The sequence below is a fragment of the Scyliorhinus canicula genome, chromosome 2, assembly GCF_902713615.1.
Source record: "Scyliorhinus canicula chromosome 2, sScyCan1.1, whole genome shotgun sequence".
NCBI classification, from domain to species: Eukaryota; Metazoa; Chordata; class Chondrichthyes; order Carcharhiniformes; family Scyliorhinidae; genus Scyliorhinus; species Scyliorhinus canicula.
The window spans coordinates 200616713-200636928 of record NC_052147.1 but is presented as its reverse complement, the minus strand read 5'-3'; the positions used below and the strand labels follow the sequence as shown (position 1 = coordinate 200636928).

General features: G+C 40.3%; 1 protein-coding gene across 1 annotated transcript in view; it reads left to right on the top strand.

Annotated features, from left to right (window-relative positions):
- The window catches only part of LOC119961883 (juxtaposed with another zinc finger protein 1-like), a 174615-nt gene extending 173456 nt beyond the window's left edge, over nucleotides 1–1159 (top strand). The window contains exon 5 of the mRNA XM_038789347.1: nucleotides 481–1159. Within this exon, the coding sequence (XP_038645275.1) occupies nucleotides 481–657 (177 nt within the window). The 3' untranslated portion in view covers nucleotides 658–1159. The remainder of the gene's footprint in view (nucleotides 1–480) is intronic.
- The last annotated feature ends 19057 nt before the right edge of the window (nucleotides 1160–20216 follow it).

The following is a 20216-nucleotide window of genomic DNA, read 5'->3' as shown; positions in this document are numbered from 1 at the left end:
TTATCATGCTTTTTGAATTAGCAATTCTTTTAATTGAGTTGATCAGTTGCAACGTTTTGGATTTAATCAATCTTTTATTGATACTAAAATCATAAAAGAGTATTACAAGTAGTAGAAATTCTTTTCTTATTTTAATGTATTTAATTTTACTTGGAGAGATGACTCAAATGATATAAACCTTAATTTGACACAAACTCTGCTAGTGAGAACCAAAGCAACTGACATCTATATTTGGCGTAAGAGGTAGAGGTAGAATTTTTAACCTCTTACTGGTATTATAAGCTAATAATTTCTAAATTAGTGCAACAGCAGTTCATTACCTACTAATATTGGACTTATTTTACACTGAAAAGCACAAAATTGGAAATGTAGGCTTGTTTTAAAAAAGTGATAATTATGCTAATTATGTTAATATATATACTTATTGTAATAGCTGAACCGATTTTCAAAATGATTCTAACCATTCTGTATTACTGTTAGAATGTTAATGGAATCAAGTACCATGCCAAGAATGGCCATCGTACTCAAACCCGTGTCCGGAAGCCTTTCAAATGTCGCTGTGGGAAAAGCTACAAGACCGCTCATGGGCTTCGTCATCACACCATTACCTTTCATCCGCCAGTGTCAGTTGATATGCTTAGAAAGATGCAGTTGTGAGGCATTATACCCTTCTCCTGACTGATCTGCTAATTGCAGACTCTGTGTTTTAACAGGAGTGAGTAAAGAAAATTATTTTTTTCTCGAGATTCACTGATACAGGTCTTGGGAGAAAATATTCCTACTTGTTTATTTTTAAGTGAATTGTTTCTGTATGAAATAAACATTTTAGTTGGAAAATTGTGTTCCCATAATGGCATCAAATGCTGCTAAGAAATTAGACACAGTATTTTAAATATTAACTTTGAATTCCAGGGAAAGTACCTTAAATGATTTCAGTGCTTCTAAAAGCATTTTTTCTTTATTATTCAACATTACTCAATTTTAGGTCATAACTTAAAATTGGCTATACAATAGTTTTATTTTTTTATTGTATCTCAAAACTTTTTGAAAATCTCATCAGCAAAATACTGCAGTGCTGTTACTCTCTGTGTTACAAAAAGGTCCACATAACGGCAAGTTGCATTTGCCTTTATAGATTGTAGATTGGCAGCCTATTTTGATTGGGGGGGAGGGGGGCGGGGGAGGAGGGAGGGGGGGAGGGGGGCGGGGGAGGAGGGGTGGGGGGGGGGGGAAATGTACACTAACTGACCTGTTTGTCTTATGCCACTAGATTGAGTGCCATGCTATGTTGATTATCCAGTTTTTTTGGGGGAGAACGGGTTGTTGAAGTAATCCTCTCCTTGCAGTAGAAATGGGCAATAAATGGTGGCCCAGCCATCGATACCCATATCCTCAGAAATAATTAATATATAAAAATATCATGCGTGGTAATGACAGGTGGTATAAAGCCATTCCAGACTCCTGTTCCCTAAATTTGAAGAAAAATAATTCAAAAAGTCTCAATAAACAGTCTAAATTTGGAACATGGTTAGATCGGTTCTGACGTTAAATAAATCTATAATTGGTAATTACATTTATTTGATTTGGCAATCTGGCACAGGACATCATTGTTAGTGACTTTTGTCATGAAATTAGAGAAGAAATGACCACACTAGTTATATAGTTAATAAAGATGTGTAAACCTGAATGTAGTAATCATTGTTCACAGCTTAGAAAATACTTAATTTCTTGATACATATGTGGTCTTTAGCTTTCTAGTGTTTAATTAAAGAATCATGTGCACCATATGCCTCTACATAAGGCTAGCCTGTTTACAGCTAAATAATGTACAGTTGCATTAAAAAAAAATCTGTTGTCAGCAAGTTGAGCCTTGGTAATTTGGTTAGCTTTTTTGGATGCCTGCCTCAGACATAATACTAGCCCAGTTCTATTTTTACAATACAGTATTACAGTACTGTGCACTTCAGGAGGTTTAAAGACTCTGTTTTCATGGATTAGAAAATGGACATGTGCCCTGTCTTATTTTACAGAATTAATTATGACCCAGGCAAGAAAAGGTGTACAACTCCTGCTCCTCTCCCCTCTTTGGGGAGGGGGGGGGGGGGGGGGGGGACAACCAGCAACTCTTTAGATTGCCCTAACCATGCTATAGCTGTCTTTATTATAATTCCGGAATAGTTCTAAGGTTCTACAAGCTATGATACTTCATGATAATGCCTACATTTTGGCCATGATGGAGGTCTTGTGGAGGCCATTAAGAAGAATCAAAAATACAACTTCATATTCTAAAACATATGGTGCTACTGCTGACCGATAAGTATTTTGTTTGTACTAAATACTGTGACTACTATCGAATGAGAAAACTGACCTGAATATATGTGCCCTATTTTCTGTTTCCCCTCCCCCTCCCCCCGCTCTCACATTTTTACAAATGAGAAGAGGTGAACAGTTTGCTTTGCGTACTTTTATGACTTTGTTAGTTAGTAGGGACTCGAGGTGTCTTCTGGTTATCCTCTTTCCACCTCTGCTGTCAGTGGAATGCACCTCTCCTGCAAAGTGAATTAAAACAGCTCTGCTGACATTTGGCAAAACTCACCCATAGAGGGTAGCAGAGGTCAAAAGACAGCCAAAGCTGGGGTATGAAACTGCCTTCTGAATGGGCGTTCAGCTTTCTACACCTACTGTTACCTGAACTAGAAAACCTTCTAATTCTCCAACTTTCCTAAATAAACTAAGACCAATATAAGTGCAAAGTATCGATAGGCTCAGTGCAGTGCATCCCATGGTTGCCACTAATAAAGGTGCCCACCAATTTGTCATTTTTAATCAAATATGTTTTTAAAATTGAAGCCTCATAGCATTAATGTATATATTAGAAAATGAAATCACTATTGTATAGTAGCAGAAACACTGACTTAGAAGATTCTAATTCCTTGTCAGTTACTGGGTTGAGAAGTTCATATTACAAATAACTTGATGCAGATCTGAGATGTTAATCCCTGCTAAGATGAATCTTTTTCCATCTCGGAAAAATGCTGTTCTTTAATAAAGGCTGGACAGAAACTGGGGAGAGATGCAGTCAGGTGGAACATTATAGTTGAACCTTATTAATTCAGTTAAATTTAAAAATGTGCATATTTTTGACATTTACATTTCATACTTTTTTTTTATAATTCAGCCCTTTGAAAAACCTCAACTTTATTTCTGATCCCAGAATACAACTGAGATCCTCTAAGGGATAAGATGAGTGGAAGTGGCCTGAATTGTAAAATATGCATATTAGGTATTGAGCAACAGATGGCTGAAAGCTGCTGAAAAAGCAGGTTTTGTAATGTACCTTGGATCTCCCCCACACAAAAAACAGAGGCTTAATTGTGGAGCAATGCATAGAAACCATTGCTTTTATTTCATTTCTGAAAATATTGAATCAAATTTTTGTTTGAGCTTGTGCCTATTTCTATTGATTAATTTACCCTTTCTTGAGGCGTTATGGGTGTTGGTGAGGGGAAGGGTTGGATTATGAGTCGTGAGAAAGTAGATTTTTTTAAAAATGAAATTGAATGAGATTTATCCCAACATTTGGAGAATAGATTTTTGAAGGTTGCATCTCCAGTTACTAATGTCCGTATCTGGAATGATGGCAGCATAACTTCTCTGGAAAAATAGATAAGTTGCTTTTTGGAGCTTGGGACAAATGTTTGTTCTTCATGGATTTTAGAAGGGTAATCAATTTCCAGCCACAAAACAGATTCTCAGTAATTAACAGTTGACATAGTACAGTAAATACAGAAGACAACCTTGGTTTATGCAATGAAAATAAAAAGTGCTGGGAGCACTTCAATCAGCCAGCATTTGGCAGCAGGGAAACAGGGTTACCGTTTCAGGTCGATACCTTTCTTCAAACCACATATTTATAGAGCTAATAATAGTCTGTTATTTTTAGAAAAAAAGCATTTAAGTAATTATGTTCAGTACAAAAATTGGCACACTGTATTTAAAGGTGTCCAACAGTTCAACAGTTAGTTCATGACCCTTAACTATTTGAATGCTTTTTGCAGTTTTCAAAATATTGTTAATTCAATCGGATGTTTGCACAAAAATTGCAAGATATAAAGGAACACTGAATATTTATTTGCAGAGTTTTAAGAAAGCAAGTTAAAGGTAGTGTAGTGTGGTGGCTATTGCTACAATAGTAAGTTTGAGGCCTGAACTAATGATAGAATGGGAGTTCAAATCTCTCCATTGCAGTTTGAACATTTCAATTTGATTTAAACTTAAATCTGGAAATTCAATACAGGTATTAGTAAAAACAATGAAGCTGTCTAAGTGTTGTTCAAACCCACCTGGTTCACTCATGCTCTTTTAAGGAAGAAGACCTGTTGTACTTGCCTATCTGGCCTATACGTGACTTCAGTCCCACCTCAACATGGTTAAATTTTAATGAACTCTGAAATGGACTAGCAAGCTGCTATGTTGTGCCAATACAAAGGATGACTATAACTCCTTAGCTATGAACATTATGGATCACCTTCATTGTAGATTTCAATGATTCAAGAAGACAGTCCATCGTCGTCTCAGGACGACTAGTGATGGGTAATAAATTCCAGCTGTACCAGTAATACTCACATTCCAAGAATAAATTATTTAAAGAATGCTACTGGCATATTCTAAAAAGTGATTTAAAGAGCTCTTATATTTGAGAAAAAATCTTTATGGCTACTATTATTTATTCATTTCTATAATAATTTAAAGTGGTTTCCAATGCTTCACTGGAGTGTAATATACCTAGTACAAAAGCAGTCCATAACCAAATTACAGATGTGCTAAATAATGTTCAGTTGCTGACTAAATTTCACAATTTTTGCTAGGTTATTAGCTACTAATTCCTGCAATGATTCTCCTTCCTTCACTAGACCCATCCATTTGGAAAGATTAATGAATAATCTGAATTTAGTGTTAAATGCATAAAGCTCAATTTTTTTAGATTTGGTTTATTTAATGTGATCAACTACCTAAATATACAACTGTCTTCCTCCATTTTCTAAATTACACCAACTTGAGTGTAGCAATGGTGGAGTAGGACAGAACAGCTTTTAGAGCTGGGGTTGAGTTTCCATGGATACTCTTCTGATCGCCATTTTAATTTTGTTTGAAGTGCCATAGAAAGGCAATCAAGCTACAGTGAACAATCAAGAGAACTTCTTTGGAAATTCACCTCCTATATTATAGTGTTGGGATTCACCTTTCGGTTTCTCGTCAAGATGCTGAACTTAATTTTGCAGTGTTAACTGACAGCCAAAGACACCAGGCAAGAATAATAGTTAATCCCACCCAAATCTGTAGTGCCCAGAGTATGTTTACTGCTGCAGCACCTGTCATGACGCAGTTGGCCGTGACATCCTTCTGAGGCAGGAATAGATTACACGCATGCTAGACTGCACTGAGATATGATAAAAGACCAGAGCATGCCTAGATGACATACTTTGGTTCTACACCAAATACCTCAAGAAAGTGAATAGCAGATGGGGAGGTGAATGTGCAAATCTTGTGCTAACATGGGGAACTCAATTCAATGGTTAAAAGGCTAGAATACTACCCTGGATTACACTTGTAACCTCTGGTTTATAAACCAATGGCAAAGGAGTCCCCCCCCCCCCCCCCCCCCCCCCCTCCCCGGAAGGCATTGCTTATTGTCAAATATTGAGTTAAAATCAAAGGGAAACCTTGTCACACACACCTTCCTTTTGACATTAAGATGGAAACCATTATTTGTGTTCCTGTAGCAATGGATATTTAATATTAAGAGATCCAATTTCAACAAATTTTAATCAAGTTTTTAGTGATTTAGACACTGGAATCATTTGAATAAGGATTGTCGTGGCAACTTTTATTTTCTACATAATGCAAAATGGGTATTTGTAACAATACTGGTCCTCCAATACTGTAAAAGAAAAGTTTTAGTTCACGATGACCCTTTACTGCCTGGACCAATACCATTTTGATTGCTTGATAATGTACATTTTAATTTTTTGTAGTTTCAAATTTTTCTCATTAGTGTGCAGTTTATTTGCTAGTGTAGCACATTTTTGGGGGTTAACTCTAGACTGGTGATCTAATTGAACTTATGTTCGAGCTGTAAAAAATCCTGTGTGAAATTTGATTGCAAGTTTGAATCCACTTTCTAGTTGGTGTGGGTCCACAGCATAAAACTGCCAGTTTAGTGCCAAATTGTGACCGATCTCACTTGGAAGCTATAAAGGTGGTTGGCATCAAAGTGGTGCTGTACTGAAGTTGGACAGAACAGAAAGGTCCTCGTTCTGCATCTGATCCATGTTGTACTTGACCTGATGATTGATGCTGACACTGAGTGCCAAAAGTGTAAATATTATCCATTCCATACCTTGAGCAAAAATGAATTCAATATATTGATCGGAATGCTACTTTTTTTTCTTTCATACTTTTGAAGATCGTACTCTTTTTAGTCACATTTCAGAATCGTTTATATGAAACGGTTGTATGTAAACATTCTCATTCTATTAACTAGAAATGGTGTAGTAGCCTAAGTGTTTTGAGTTCATTGGTTCCAACCTGAATATTGCAAGTTTAAATTTAAAGATTGCCTATGCCTTTAACTTTGAACACTGATTTTATGTGTGTATTTTTCAGTTTTCTTGAGACTCTCTGTTCAAGGTATATTTTCCTTCTCTTAATCCCCCCCCCCAGAGCATGAGGCACTGAAAAAATATATTTTCAGTGTTGGTTACCACAATTACCAAAGCACAGATTAAGATGACAATTCCTGATATGTAGGCATTTGTGAGACAAATCCGCATTATGCAATTGTTAAAAAGCCTTTTAGTTTTTAAAAAATATATATAAATAGTGAGTATTAATGGCATAGTGAGTAGTTGTCTGAGCTCTGTGGTATTGAACAGCTGAATTAACAAAAACAGAGAATCCCTCAGGCTTGCATAATCCACACATAATGTTTTCCAATGTGGTCGGTACTCATTGTTAACAATTTTTTGAATTAGAAGTAAACTAAAGAGCATTGAATTTTTACTCAATGGTGGCAGTTCTGCAAGTTTCTTGTAAAATAAATGCTGCATTTCATTAAATGCAGATCATCCTTACTTTCAAAGTGCAGTTCTGAAATTCTTTTAAATGTGCATATTTATTACAGGATAATACCTCTTTTCTCTGACTGAATTTTAGGAAAGTACCCTATTAAGTTACCAGCTGTTATAGAAACATATGCTAACTCTGCATTAATAACTAGTATTTACACTTTTTACAAGTGCAGACAAATATTGAAAAATGGGCAGTTGTGGTGCACTCAAGATTGTGTCTTGAAATAAATTAAACAAGTTTATTTGGTTTCTGCAAAAATGGAAATATTGCTAAAGATAATTTCTGCTTGATTTGGCTTTTACAAATTGGCATTCAGAAGTGATTTATTTTGTAGCTTTTTATAAAGAATGACCAAATTCATTCAGTGCATAGTGTCAGTCTGTAAATACCCTGCATGCCAACATGGCATGATCTGCGCAGATTTAATTAATTGGTGCAATAATGTTATTTAACATTGTAAGATCTGGCATTAACTGCAGAAAATTTAAAAAGTAAGCAGAAAATCATTGTCAGCATATGGTGACCTAAAAATTCTATGGCATCAAGTTCTTAAAAGCCGAGAAGAGGTTCCTTCCAGCAAAACTAATTTTTCTTCAGCCGCTCTTGAAAATATGCCTCAAGCAGGGAGTTTATTTTGTGCATGATGTTTTGAAATAGTATTTGAATTTAAAGAAATCAGCTGGCATTCATATCCTGGTAATGCAGCTCATTGATGCAACAACTGGATAGTAATGTACTGAGGCTTTCTCTCTCACCCCCCAACCCCACTTTATTCCTTCTACATATTGAGTTCATGGATGTCTATACAAACGCTAAATTTATGTTGGGTATTTTCTGTAAAGAAATGGAGGAAATGTCCACATTCAACTCATTAGCTGGCACTGACTTGGGGAAAAGCTTCCTCCTCGTGCCCTCCTATTGGGATGGAGGAATTGAACTTGAGAAAATAACTTCCAATATGCGGTTAGAGATTTAACTTAACCAGGTGCAGTTGTTGTATTTGTAATTCTAGAACCCCTATAGTGCGGAAGGAGGCCATTCGGCCCATCGAGTCTGCACTGACCCTCCAAAAGAGCACCTCACATGGGCCCATGACCTCACATTATCCCCATAGCCCCACCTAACCTTTCGGACACTTAAAGGGCAATTTAGCATGGCCAATCCACCTAACCTGCATACCTTTAGGCTGTGGGAGAAAAGCAGAGCACCCGGAGGAAACCCACGCAGACACGAGGAGGAAGTGCAAACACCACACAGTCACCTGAGGCCGGAATTGAATCCGGGTCCCTGGAATTGTGAGGCTACAGAGCGCTAACCACTGTGCCACTGTATAAGTCATCAATTTGTCACCAAATATAGAAGCCAATAAGTTAAATTCCTGTATGAAGTTATCGATACTTAACTTTCAGAAGTATGACTTGGCAGCATTGAGTTGGTATCCTTTGTAAAGGAAAGAATAGATTAAAGGGTTAAGATAGAACAAAATTGCAGTTATTTATATAGTGTTTTTCATAAACCCCTAAACAATGAAAGAGTTTTTAAACTATAGTCAATATTGTAATATTGGCAAGATCCCACGAAGAGCAATGAAATGTTGGCCAGGTATTTGGGTTTTTGTCCAGTATTGTTGGCTGAGGATTAGAACCACAGAATTCCTACAGTACAGAAGGAGGCCATTTGGCCCATGGAATCTGCACCAACCTTCTGAAAGAGCACTCTACCTAAGCCCCCACTCTATCCCCTCAACCCCATAACCCAACCTAACCTGCACATCTCTGGACACTAAAGTGCAATTCTGCACAGGCAGTTTACCTAACCTGCACATCTTTGGACTGTGGGAGGAAACAGGAGCGCCCGGAGGAAACTCATGCAGATACAGGGAGAAAGTGCAAACTCCACACAGCCACCCAAGGCCAGAATTGAACCCGGGTCCCTAGCGCTGTGAGGCAGCAGTGCTAACGACTGTGCACCCGTGCCAATTAAATGCTACTTTATGTTCACCCAAGAGGATAGATTAGATAAACGTATCGTCCAAAAAAGACATTTCTGATAATGCTGCACTCCGTCAGGACCGCATCGAGGTGTCAGCCTGGATTATGCACTCGAGTCTGGAGTGAGATTTGAATACACAACTTTCTGACTCTAGTGAGAGTGCTATATTGAACCAAGGCTGATGGCTAATTTGTAATGTAGTTAAAATTTTCCTTTGGAATTCTTTTGAAGAGTTGTAGTGGCAATATGTTGGAAAGGAAATGTGGCCTCTGACCCGGAAGTGCGGGGTCCCATATCTGCAGCAAAAGCAGCGAGCTTCCCGACGGGTCACTGCTAGCCCCCTGCAGGGCTACGAATATGTGGCCCTTTCACGCCAGTTTTTCTTGTTTAATGTGTTAAAATCTCTACACTATCATTAATGGATATTTTCTGTCAGTAATCATGCCATTTTAAGATGAATGTTCACATAGAAGCATTTCTATATAGTATATTGTTTAAAGGTAATACGAGTGCGTATTAGACTATAAGTGGGATGGCACAGTGGTTAGCATTGCTGCTCCACAGTGCCAGGGACCAGGGTTCAATTCCGCCCTTGGGTGACTGTCTTTGTGGAGTTTGCACTTTCTCCCAGTGTCTGCGTGGGTTTCCTCCGGGTGCTCCGGTTTCCTCCCATGGTCCAAAGATGTGCAAGTTAGGTGGATTGGCCATGCTAAATTGCCCCTTAGTGTCCAAGTTAGGTAGGGTTACAGGGATAGGACAGGGGAGTGGACCTTGGTGTGGTGCTCTTTCGTGGCATTGATGTTGACTCGATGGGCCGAATGGCCTCCTTCTGCACTGTAGAGATTCTAAGTGCTTGGTTTTTTATCTTTTACTGGAGTCAGCTTTACAGTAGTCAATTGTGCAAATCATTTTAGATTCCCGCATTTGACATTTTAGTTCCTTTTAAAGATTTTTCAAAAGTTAACATTCATGCATTATACTACTGCAAGATTGTCTTCCAGTATTGCACACATTCCCTGTACGATATGTATATGAAATACTTATTCCAGCATATAGATTTTTGTGTTTCTTCACTCCACAAGCTTATTACCAGAATATTAACTGCACTGAGATCTATTCTGAAAATGGGATAATGCAATGCCTATTAAAATTGTGCTTTTAAACCTTAAACTCTGCATTTGTATGTTTCTGTTTGTAAGTTTGTTTCCATTAGCCACAAAATGGGCTGAATATTTGGTTCAGAGAATTTTAGTGGAAGAAACCTGTAGTTCAAATTTTCATTTCAGTCATACACAGTACATTAAAATATCAAAATATTGTACATGTCTACAATCAATCTAAATGTTGACATTTTATTATCGCTAGTTATTTCTGTTTACCTGTCAAATGAAGTGTTCAGTATTTTGATGCTAGACAAGGCAAGATACAGGCTAACGTCCTGCTAAATTTCTATTCCTGCATATTGACAATTCAAAATAATCAGGGAAGCATGCAGATATTTATATACCAGCGTCGGTGAGCTGTATTGTACCAAACAGTGTTTCACTGTAGTTAATTGTCCAGTGTAGCTCAGACTGAGTGAATTAACATTATATTGCTGCTAAAATGAACTTTTGTTTGAATGCTGCTCTTATGTTGTCATGCAATTCCTTTATTGTAACTTGTTCAAACTTTTGGCAGCAACGTGTGGTCAAGCCTTATTACAGTGTTTGTCTGCATCAAGAACTTGCACCAAAACAGATTTATTTCCAAAAATAATTGTGATTGCCAATGAAATGTCAATGTGTGGTCAAATGAGACCTATAAACATAAAGCCTTAAAGGATGCTTCTGTTTAAACATATTGTAAATGGTCTATGTAAAACATTTTTACATGTTTAATAAAATTCCTGTAAGTGATTTGTATGTGAATTTTTCATTTTTTTTTTCATTTCATTTTCCAATTTAAACTGGTTTTGAAACTTGCTTCCAAGGAGATGATTCTTTTACAAACTTGTTCCAATTCCCAATAACAGGTTCTATTTGTGTTTTAACTTTGTAAAGCTATTTGTTGCTCATTAGAGCAAGTTAACCATTCATCCCCTACTATACCTACTGTTTAGCATTTCTAAACACCATATCTGCTGATCAGGTGATAATTTACTAGCAATGAAGAGTAAACAAAGGTAGACTCCAGTAATTTTCTGGATTGATGATTGGCAGGAAGGCACTCAATCAATAATTATAAATTGCTTGTGGGTCCTTGTTTCTATAATGTGTTCAATATGAAAAGCTTTAAATTGTAAAATAATATTTGAACTCAAATGCACATTTTACATCTTGTTGTCTTGTCAAAAACATGAATTGGACTAATGTGTCCTATATTTCCGTTTTCCTTTTCAGACTGCCCAAGCTGAGAACTTTATGTGCAAAATTAAGGCTCAATACTATAGGCAGAACTTTTATCCCCCTGAGGGGAAACTCGTGCTGTCAGCTGATGTGCTAGTTTGCCAGTACCATACCACTCCCTGAATGGGGCGGGAGGTTGGGGGGGGGGGGGGGGGGGGGTGCATCAGGAACTAGGCCACCTGTCTGGAGACAGCATCCCAGTAGCAGACCAATGGTTGGGGAAATGCTGCTCCAGGCAGGTTTTGAAGACCTCCCCATATGCCTGTTTTGACCCCACCCCCACATTGGTGGCCCTGAGATGTTGGGGGGAGACAATTCCATCTTGTGACAATCTTTCCCTCTTGACCTGAAAAAGGAGCCGGGTGGGGGGTGGGGAAGAGAGGCTCCCATTGAGCCTTCACGTTTTGAGAGCCCAAGGACAGTGAGACTGCTGTCTGGTCACTAATTGACCAATTTGGGGAAAGACACTGTCGGGTGACAAATATCAGGTTGTGACCACATTTGACCCCAATGTGTGTCCCAATCCCAAGGGCAAAATCATACTTCTTCAGATTGCCATGTGATATCAGCTGGTATCTTTAGGTATATAATCCTAGAGGTTTGGGCACAGCGCAGGGGGCAAGTGGGATGATCCCTGCAGCTGAATGGTGAGTCCCAAGGTACAACCGCTATTAGGCATTGGATGCCACTACCATTGAGTTGGCGAGCAGTGTCGGGAAGCTTGCCAATAAAGCAGGATTGAAGACTGCACTCCCCTCAGGTAGGTGATAAAGGGAGGCAGTGGAGCTGAGAAGGAAGCAGTGGCCTTGACGGTGGGGATGTGAGGATCAGTCCCAGCACCCCGTCTTCTTTAAATATGGGATCCTTACAACTCAACATTCAGCTAAGTATATTTTAAAACCTCTTTGATTTGTGGCCTGCAGTGATCCTGTCAAGGGTCTTTGATTTTCTTGAAAGTGTTAGAACCAGCTTGCTCGGGGAAAGGCAGACTTGCAGCAGAAATCTCAAAACACCCCACAAGGTTAATGTCTATTTCAGGCAGTGACTGCATGTCGATTTCTTGGCTTCTATCATTATGGTGAGTTGTGTCCTGGCTAATAATGAACGTCTGTTTTCTGCCTCTTGTGTTGTTTAGTGCTTAAACAATGATGCTGTTTTGCTGAAGTTCTAGACCATTTAAATATAGTTTATTCCTGATTGGAATACATCTTATCCCACATTAGTATAATGTTACCATAGCCTCCTATTCAGTCTTGTATGGTACTCCTGATCCAGGCAGAATATAGCATTTAAATGTACTATCCTGATCCAAGCATAAAATGTTCCAATTATTTAGATTTGCATAGCTCAGCACACTGAATATTGTCAGCCCAGCACATGCCAATCATCTTTTACATGGTAACCAAGTTTCCAATTTATATGTTTTAATTTTTATTCAGTTGCATTGTAAGTGATTTCAGTGGGTTACACATATTATATATTTTATTTTAGGTAATAACCTGATCACTAATTTTATATTCCCACCAAAATAGAAAAAGATTGGACACTGCTTGAGAACAAGCAACCCTTTTACAAATACTGAGGGGAAAATCCAGCGTCACAGAAACCTACATCAGTTGTGCCATTCAAATATAGTTCCTGACAATAGTGCATACACTTAAATGATGACACCTACTGGGTATCAGCAACCCCTAATACCTTGGGCTTGTCTGCAAGTTCCACTAATGCAGCTTCAGAAAGTGACTATTAACAGGGCTTGTATGCGAATGAGATAATATGTTGCCCTGCTACTATGGGCAGCTTACTGGCTTAACCATTTGACCTTGCTGTCTTAAGTGATACTTCAAGAATAATCTCTGCATTTTGCTGGTGTGTTTTTTTGTTTTACCTTCCTGCCTGTGAAATGCGTTTATGTTTTTCTCTCTGTGTTAAAGCTGCTATCTATCTGTGTGGGTTGGTGTAACCTAATTAGGACAGCAACAATATTGAATGCTTCTTTGTGGACCAGAATAATAATGGATAAGTTTATTTGATTTTTGTATGTGAAGTGTATTACTTTGTTAAAGGCACTTTAGAAATACAAATTATTATTGTACTCACACTTGGACAATAAAGGATCACGACTGGGTATGATAGGACGGCTGATAGGTGCCACATTATTTTGTGCCGTGTTAGTAAATAATTCTTTCTGCTAGCTCCTGCACTTGCTCTGCCATTAAAGGACCCAGAATGGTAGAAAGTTGAAAATCTCTTGTTGAATTACATGTACAATTTATAGGTTGAAGTTCAAACATTAACTATTATTTATCATTGTCAGCTTTTGTATTCACTGATGAAGTTATTTTTTCTGTTAAGTTACAGTCTGATTTTGTGATAGTGTCACATAATCAATAAGTGGACAATTTACAGAAATTGCTTTCTAGGCATTTAAATATTATTTGTATGTCTACCAAAGTCTGATAGCATATAATGTTTCCTACTTTCCAAAATGTTTAGTATTTGGTCAGAAAAGTTTTGATACAAAAGGGTTTATTCTTTATAATTATATTCATAAAAATCATGACTAAACTGCATAAATATCTTGCACATAAATCCTGGAAGTATGTAGCCAGGTGGCCAGCATTTGAATGACTGTCAGATTAACATTTTGTTCAGAACCCTTCACCAAATCATGTTCTTTTGACCAGAGTAATTCCAGCATTTTCTGCTTTTACTACATAATTTGTTCATTAGTTTTCTCTTCCTTTTATAAAAATATTTTTTTTAACAGATTGTACACCTTTCCCAGAAGCTGTTTGAATTAGTGATGAATCTTAATCTGGATTTTTTATTTACTGTATATCATTGAAGCTGTTAAGAATTGGGCAACATTTGTGATTTTAAAAAAATGAAATTGAAATAAAATAAAAAGGGGAATTGATGAGGGCAGCTGTCTGAAGGGGTTTTTGATATGCATACCAGTGAGAAAAGCAGTGCTTGCCTCTGTGACTAGGGGAAAATAATGGGATGAAGAAGAGGTAACTTGAAAATGGAGAGATGAGGAAACTGACACTTGTATGCTAAACACTTGAGTCCACAGGGTGGGTAACATCAAAAGGAAAGAATTATATATCCATGTGCGTATCACAATGGCAGTGGATGGCATGGTGGCACAGTAGTTAGCACGGCTGCCTCACAGCGCCAGGGATCCAGGATGAATTCCAGCTTTGGGTGACTGTCTGGATGGAGTTTGTATCTTCTTCCCATGTCTTTGTAGGTTTCCTCAGTGCTCTTGCTTCCTCCCACAGTCCAAAGATGTATAGGTTAGGTGAATTGGCCATGCTATGTCGTCCTTTAGTGTCCAAAAAGTTAGGTGGGGTTACTGGGTTAAGGGAATAGGGTAGGGGCATGGACCTAGATGGGATGTTCTTTCAGAGGGTCAGTGCAGACCTGATGAGCCGAATTGCCTCCTGCACTGTAGGGATTCGATGAAAACTGGAGAAAGTGTTGTTCTTTTTAATGAGTGGAATACTATCCCACCAGCGTCCCCAATAATGTTCCTTTTTTTGCACATGAGATGCCAATAATGTTTTAACTGGATACTAATATGACAGTTATTAATGATGATATTGTGTTTAAGAGTCACCAGGTATCAAATGATACCACCACAAGGTTTAGCCGGATATCGATCAAAGACCCAACAACCAGTTAGTTAGTTCAAGTTCAATGATAGTTTATTTACACACAAGAATTACTTCAACATGCAACATAAAACACTACAAGCTAAATTACACCTAACACTACAACAACCTGTGCTTAACTTCAGGCACCCGGCGCTATGCAGAGGAACAAGGCCTTTGTTCGGATCTTGTGTAGCTGGGTCTGGAGAAGTCACTTTGTTTCTGCTGGGCTCATCCATCTGGTAGCGATCGTTGGTCTTTAACTTGCTTCTGGTTGTGGTGCTGTAATTAGTATCAGGCGTAGGCCGGGCCAAGAGAGTGCCGATGTGCCGTGGCCAAAACAGACTGAACACATGGCAGTGTCTCTTTTTATCCTTCGAGGGTTTTGGGCGGTCCTTAGCTTTGGACCCAATAATTCAGCAGGCTTCGATTACTGCCTTCGATTTTAGCCAATAAAGGGGCGGGTGCCTTGATGGCTGGGCATGTCCTGAGCGGTCATTGACCTTGGCTGTTTGGGCTTCCTGGGTGAAGGGAGTGGTGCCGATGAGTCTGTATCTGTATCTGATACCTGACTACAAGTCTTTTGTTCTGGGAAAATGGGCCATTAGAATGCAAATTGACTGGGGGTTTCGATCGTGTCTCGTTATCTGGTGGCAAATATACACTTAAGCTCTGAGTTCGTCTGGATCCCGCATTGGCCATATTTCCCATGATTCTTTGCAAGTGGCCATATTTCCCTTTGTAAGTGGCCATCCCAGATGGCTACAAAAGGCACACAGTACCAGCAGCTATCATCACTACCACACCCAGCTGCAGAAACTCTCCCTGAAAACAAGTTATTGCTAAAATGGCAGCCAGTTAAAATCCAAAACTCGAACTTCACTGAAACTGAACACGGGTTCCCAAATGTGGACAAAAAACCTGGGTGTGGTAACTAACTGCTGCAATTTAGCTGTTTATCATATTGGATGGTGTTTGGGAAAAAGAGCGTCTCCGAGTTCAGGAAACGTCGGTAGTTGGGATCAAAGGGATAACTTAACGTAACACTGTGTGTATATAGCCATCAGTGTAGTTAAGCGTACTGGTGTAGTGTATTATAGTCCTTAGACACATATAAGATGCATAAGACATAGGAGCAGAATTAGGCCACTCGGCCTATCGAGTCTGCACCGCCATTCAATCATGGCTGATATTTTTCTCATCTCCATTCTCCTGCCTTCTCCCCATAACCCCTGTTCCCCTTATTAATCAAGAACCTATCTACCATGTCATAAAACACTCAGTAATTTAGCCTCCACAGCCTTCTGCGGCAAAGAGTTCCACAGATACACCACCCTCTGGCTGAGGAAATTCCTCCTCAGCAGAGGGCAGCAGAGCAGAGCTACTGATCAGCTGTTCTGGGGAAATTTGCATACGTGCAGTGCGGTCAGCCTAATTTGAAGGTGTACCTGCGAAGGAGACCCAAGGAGTTTGAGTGAAGGCAAGAATCCAGCAGAGGGCAGCAGAGCAGAGCTACTGATCAGCTGTTCTGGGGAAATTTGCATACGTGCAGTGCGGTCAGCCTAATTTGAAGGTGGTTTGTGGAGGGGCTGTTGTCAAGTGACAGTTAAACCCGAAACACTTCATCAGTGTTTCCCACCCTACCTCCTCCTCTAACCAAAAAAAATCCACGGTTGTTGGGAAGCGGGAGCAGGGGCCTGTCGTGAAGGTGAGTGAGTGCCTTTAAATTTGCTTACCTTTCAGCGGGAGCAGGGTTTGAGGGAATATCAGGTAAGCTCTTCCTTTCTTTTTCTTTTTCTTTTTCTTGTTTTTTTTTAAATCTAGAGGTGATGTCAGGGAAGGCAGTACAATGCTCCTCCTGCAGAATGTTTGAGGTGAGGGACGCCATCAGTGTCCCTGCTGATTTCATCAAAAACCGTGTTAGGGACCTGGAGCTTGAGCTGGATGAACTTCGGATCATTCGGGAGGCAGAGGGGGTCATAGATAGGAGCTTCAGGGAAGTAGTTACACCAAAGACTGGAGATAGATGGGTAACTATAAGAGGGACTGGGAAGAAGCAGTCAGTGCAGGGACCCCCTGCGGTCGTTCCCCTGAGTAACAAATACCGTTTTGGATACTTGTGGGGGGGACGACTTACCAGGGGTAAGCCATGGGGTACGGGCCTCTGGCACGGAGTCTGTCCCTGTTGCTCAGAAGGGAAGGGGGGAAAGGAGTAGAACATTAGTAATTGGGGACTCAATAGTCAGGGGCACAGATAGGAGATTTTGTGGGAGCGAGAGAGACTCACGTTTGGTATGTTGCCTCCCAGGTGCAAGGGTACGTGATGTCTCGGATCGTGTTTTCCGGGTCCTTAAGGGGGAGGGGGAGCAGCCCCAAGTCGTAGTCCACATTGGCACTAACGACATAGGTAGGAAAGGGGACAAGGATGTCAGGCAGGCCTTTAGGGAGCTAGGATGGAAGCTCAGAGCGAGAACAAACAGAGTTGTTATCTCTGGGTTGTTGCCCGTGCCACGTGATAGTGAGATGAGGAATAGGGAGAGAGAGCAATTAAACACGTGGCTACAGGGATGGTGCAGGCGGGAGGGATTCAGATTTCTGGATAACTGGGGCTCTTTCTGGGGAAGGTGGGACCTCTATAGACAGGATGGTCTACATCTGAACCTGAGGGGCACCAATATCCTGGGGGGGAGATTTGTTAGTGCTCTTTGGGGAGGTTTAAACTAATTCAGCAGGGGCATGGGAACCTGGATTGTAGTTTTGGGGTACGGGAGATTGAGAGTATAGAGGTCAGGAGCACAGATTTGACTTTGCAGGAGGGTGCCAGTGTTCAGGTAGGTGGTTTGAAGTGTGTCTACTTCAATGCCAGGAGTATACGAAATAAGGTAGGGGAACTGGCAGCATGGGTTGGTACCTGGATGTTGTGGCCATTTCAGAGACATGGATAGAGCAGGGACAGGAATGGTTGTTGCAGGTTCCGGGGTTTAGGTGTTTTAGTAAGCCCAGAGAAGGGGGCAAAAGAGGGGGAGGTGTGGCGCTGCTTGTCAAGCACAGTATTACGGTGGCGGAAAGGATGCTAGATGGGGACTCTTCTTCCGAGGTAGTATGGGCTGAGGTTAGAAACAGGAAAGGAGAGGTCACCCTGTTGGGAGTTTTCTAAAGGCCACCTAATAGTTCTAGGGATGTAGAGGAAAGGATGGCGAAGATGATTCTGGAAAAGAACGAAAGTAACAGGGTAGTTGTTATGGGAGACTTTAACTTTCCAAATATTGACTGGAAAAGATATAGTTCGAGTACATTAGATGGGTCGTTCTTTGTACAATGTGTGCAGGAGGGTTTCCTGACACAATATGTTGACAGGCCAACAAGAGGCGAGGCCACATTGGATTTGGTTTTGGGTAATGAACCAGGCCAGGTGTTAGATCTGGAGGTAGGTGAGCACTTTAGAAACAGTGACCACAATTCAGTGACCTTTACGTTAGTGATGGAAAGGGATAAGTATACCCCGCAGGGCAAGAGTTATAGCTGGGGGAAGGGCAATTATGATGCCATTAGACATGACTTAGGATGTGTAGGTTGGAGAAGTAGGCTGCAAGGGTTGGGCACACTGGATATGTGGAGCTTGTTCAAGGAACAGCTATTGCATGTTCTTGATAAGTACGTACCAGTCAGGCAGGGAGGAAGGGGTCGAGCGAGGGAACCGTGGTTTACCAAAAAAATGGAATCTCTTGTTAAGAGGAAGAAGGAGGCCTATGTGAAGATGAGGCGTGAAGTTTCAGTTGGGGCGCTTGATAGTTACAAGGAAGCGAGGAAGGCTCTAAAGAGAGAGCTAAGACGAGCAAGGAGAGGACATGAGAAGTCTTTGGCAGGTAGGATCAAGGAAAACCCAAAAGCTTTCTATAGGTATGTCAGGAATAAAAGAATGACTAGGGTAAGAGTAGGGCCAGTCAAGGACAGTGGTGGGAAGTTGTGTGTGGAGGCTGAGGAGATAAGCGAGATACTAAATGAATACTTTTCGTCAGTATTCACTCAGGAAAAAGATAATGTTGTGGAGGAGAATGCTGAGACCCAGGCTATTAGAATAGATGGCATTGAGGTGTGTAGGGAAGAAGTATTGGCAATTCTGGACAAGGTGAAAATAGATAAGTCACCGGGGCCTGATGGGATTTATCCTAGGATTCTCTGGGAAGCCAGGGAAGAGATTGCTGAGCCTTTGGCTTTGATTTTTATGTCATCATTGGCTACAGGAATAGTGCCAGAGGACTGGAGGATAGCAAATGTGGTCCCTTTGTTCAAGAAGGGGAGTAGAGATAACCCCGGTAACTATAGGCCGGTGAGCCTCACGTCTGTTGTGGATAAAGTCTTGGAGAGGATTATAAGAGATACGATTTATAATCATCTAGATAGGAATAATATGATTAGGGATAGTCAGCATGGTTTTGTGAAGGGTAGGTCATGCCTCACAAACCTTATCGAGTTCTTTGAGAAGGTGACTGAACAGGTAGACGAGGGTAGAGCAGTTAATGTGGTGTATATGGATTTCAGTAAAGCGTTTGATAAGGTTCCCCACGGTCGGCTATTGCAGAAAATACGGAGGCTGGGGATTGAGGGTGATTTAGAGATGTGGATCAGAAATTGGCTAGTTGAAAGAAGGCAGAGGGTGGTGGTTGATGGCAAATGTTCAGAATGGAGTTCAGTTACGAGTGGCGTACCACAAGGATCTGTTCTGGGGCCGTTGCTGTTTGTCATTTTTATAAATGACCTAGAGGAGGGCACAGAAGGTTGGGTGAGTAAATTTGCAGACGACACTAAAGTTGGTGGAGTTGTAGACAGTGTGGAAGGATGTTGCAGGTTACAGAGGGACATAGATAAGCAGCAGAGCTGGGCTGAGAGGTGGCAAATGGAGTTTAATGTAGAGAAGTGTGAGGTGATTCACTTTGGAAAGAATAACAGGAATGCGGAATATTTGGCTAATAGTAAAATTCTTAGCAGTGTGGATGAGCAGAGGGATCTCGGTGTCCATGTACATAGATCCCTGAAAGTTGCCACC